Consider the following 2,088-nt stretch of genomic DNA (forward strand, 5'->3'; position numbering starts at 1 on the left):
GTCCCAGGACATGGCTGTCAGAGAATCACCCTCCCATTCACAGACACACACATTCTCACAGCCACCCAGACAAGAATTTTCAAGCGCTGACTCACAGATGCACACACACACACACCCCCACACGCACGCACGCACAAACACAGAAAGGCTTGTTGGCTAAGAATTCTGCCATCAGCCTGGCTGGCGTGGCTCAGTGGTTGAGTGCCAACCCATGAACCAGGAGGTCCCAGTTTGATTCCTGGTCAGGGCACATGCCTGGGTTGCGGGCTCGATCCCCAGGAGAGGGTGTGCAGGAGGCAGCCAATTGATGATTCGCTCTCATCGTTGATGTTTATCTCTCGCTCTTTCTTCCTCTCTCTGAAATTAATAAAAAACATATCTTAAAAAAAGAACATTTCTGCAATCTGACAACTTTGGTTCAGACCCCAGCCCTGCCCCTGGTAACCGTGGTGTGGGGTTGGGGCATAACTTAATCTCATGGGTGTCAGTTTTCTCACCATTCTACGAGATGGGAATATTAGCATTGTTGTGAGGACTAAGTTTCTACCCAGAGGAGTGGTTGACTGCACTTGACATCCTGTAAGTGCTCTGCAAACGTTAGTCATAAACACAGGTGAGGCCCCTCCCCCAGGCACCCTGGATCTTTCCCTCTTCCCAGCCTCACCTCCTTGGTGGAGGAATTTCCCATCAGCCCCTGCAGACTCCACTCGGAGTCAGGCTCTCATCTCCCTTCCGCCCTCCCTAGGACCAGTAATAAGGAGCTTCGACATCTCATTGAGGTCTCCGTGGTTTTGTGGGCGTTTGCATTGACCAGCTGGATCAGTGACCGCTTCCTTTGCAGTTTCTGGCAGCAGATTAATTTCTCCTACATGCACAGCATCTGGTAAGCACCTACCCTGTGGGCTGGGGCCCCAGAACCGGAAAAATCTCAGATATCGGAGCGTGGGGCATCAGCCTGGGGACATAAAGTGATGGCACCAATACTGGGTCTTGTGTGTTTGGGGGCGGGGGGCAACTGGTGGCAATCAGGGGGTGTGTTCCAGAAGATTCCTTTGGATGATCAGGACCCAGGTGGGGCTGGGGACATCCAGCTTGCCCCAAGGACATTCTGCACCCTCACTACCCTCTCCCTGCTTCCCACAGGCATTTGTTCATCAGCATCACCTTCCCTTATGGCATGGTCACCATGGCCTTGGTGGACGCCAGGTATGAGATGCCAAACCAAACCCTCAAAGTCCGCTACTGGCCTCGGGACACGTGGCCCGTGGGGCTGCCCTACGTGGAAGTCAGTGGTGACCACAAGAACTGCTGAAGTCTGCCGGTCTCTGGACTCCCCAACCACCAGCCAACTCACCTGTGTCTTGAGGAGAGAGGCTTAGATCGGGAGTCTGAGAAACACACACAGTTCTTCCTCCAGCTCCCTTTCCTCATCCTCCTTGTCCTGCATGACCCCACTCCAAGGCAGGGGATGGACATCAAGACTTCTCTGAGCAGCAGACTGATGACCCTGCAGGGCTGCCAGGCATAGCTCCCCTTCCTGACCTGCCCTGTTCTCTTTCATCTCCTCCTCATGCTTGTGTTCACTGCCACCCTGTTGTCACACAAACTGGAGGGACTGGATGACCAGCTGCTATGATTACATGGCTTCTACTGGGATGACCTCTACTGGGGCTTGGGCCACTTGCAGCTTACTCATAGTGGCAGTCACTACCAGACTCTTTGGACCTGACTTTGGCCTTGCACTGTCCTTGGTACGTAGGGGCCACCCTTAAGAATGGACATGTTTTCTGGTAACCTCATTCCACCCTCATGCATGCAGAAGCCTTGCAAGCCTCCACACATGCTCACACATGGACAGTGTGGCCATCCCACTGGTTGACAGCAGAGCAACATGGACACCTGGATGGGCAATCTGGATGCTGTGGGGCACGGAGGGGAGCAGGGGTGGCCAGAATAGGCTCTCAAAGCAAGGGGAGAAGGGGAATATGTATTTCATTGTGGTTAAGAGCACAGGGCGTGGAGTTAGGAGACCTAAGTTTGAATCCTGCTCCACCATTTCCTAGTTGTATCATCTGGGGGATGTGACTT

General features: G+C 53.5%; 1 protein-coding gene across 1 annotated transcript in view; it reads left to right on the top strand.

Moving 5' to 3' along the window:
• ACER1 (alkaline ceramidase 1) overlaps nt 1-2,088 on the top strand; it is a 22,626-nt gene that overhangs the window by 20,385 nt on the left and 153 nt on the right. The window contains exons 5-6 of the mRNA XM_006764227.2: nt 746-883; nt 1,144-2,088. The exon at nt 1,144-2,088 is cut by the window's right edge and continues 153 nt beyond it. Coding sequence (XP_006764290.1) covers nt 746-883; nt 1,144-1,312 — 307 coding nt within the window. The 3' untranslated portion in view covers nt 1,313-2,088. The remainder of the gene's footprint in view (nt 1-745; nt 884-1,143) is intronic.

The sequence above is a fragment of the Myotis davidii genome, unplaced genomic scaffold (genome assembly GCF_000327345.1).
Source record: "Myotis davidii unplaced genomic scaffold, ASM32734v1 scaffold341, whole genome shotgun sequence".
NCBI lineage: Eukaryota > Metazoa > Chordata > Mammalia > Chiroptera > Vespertilionidae > Myotis > Myotis davidii.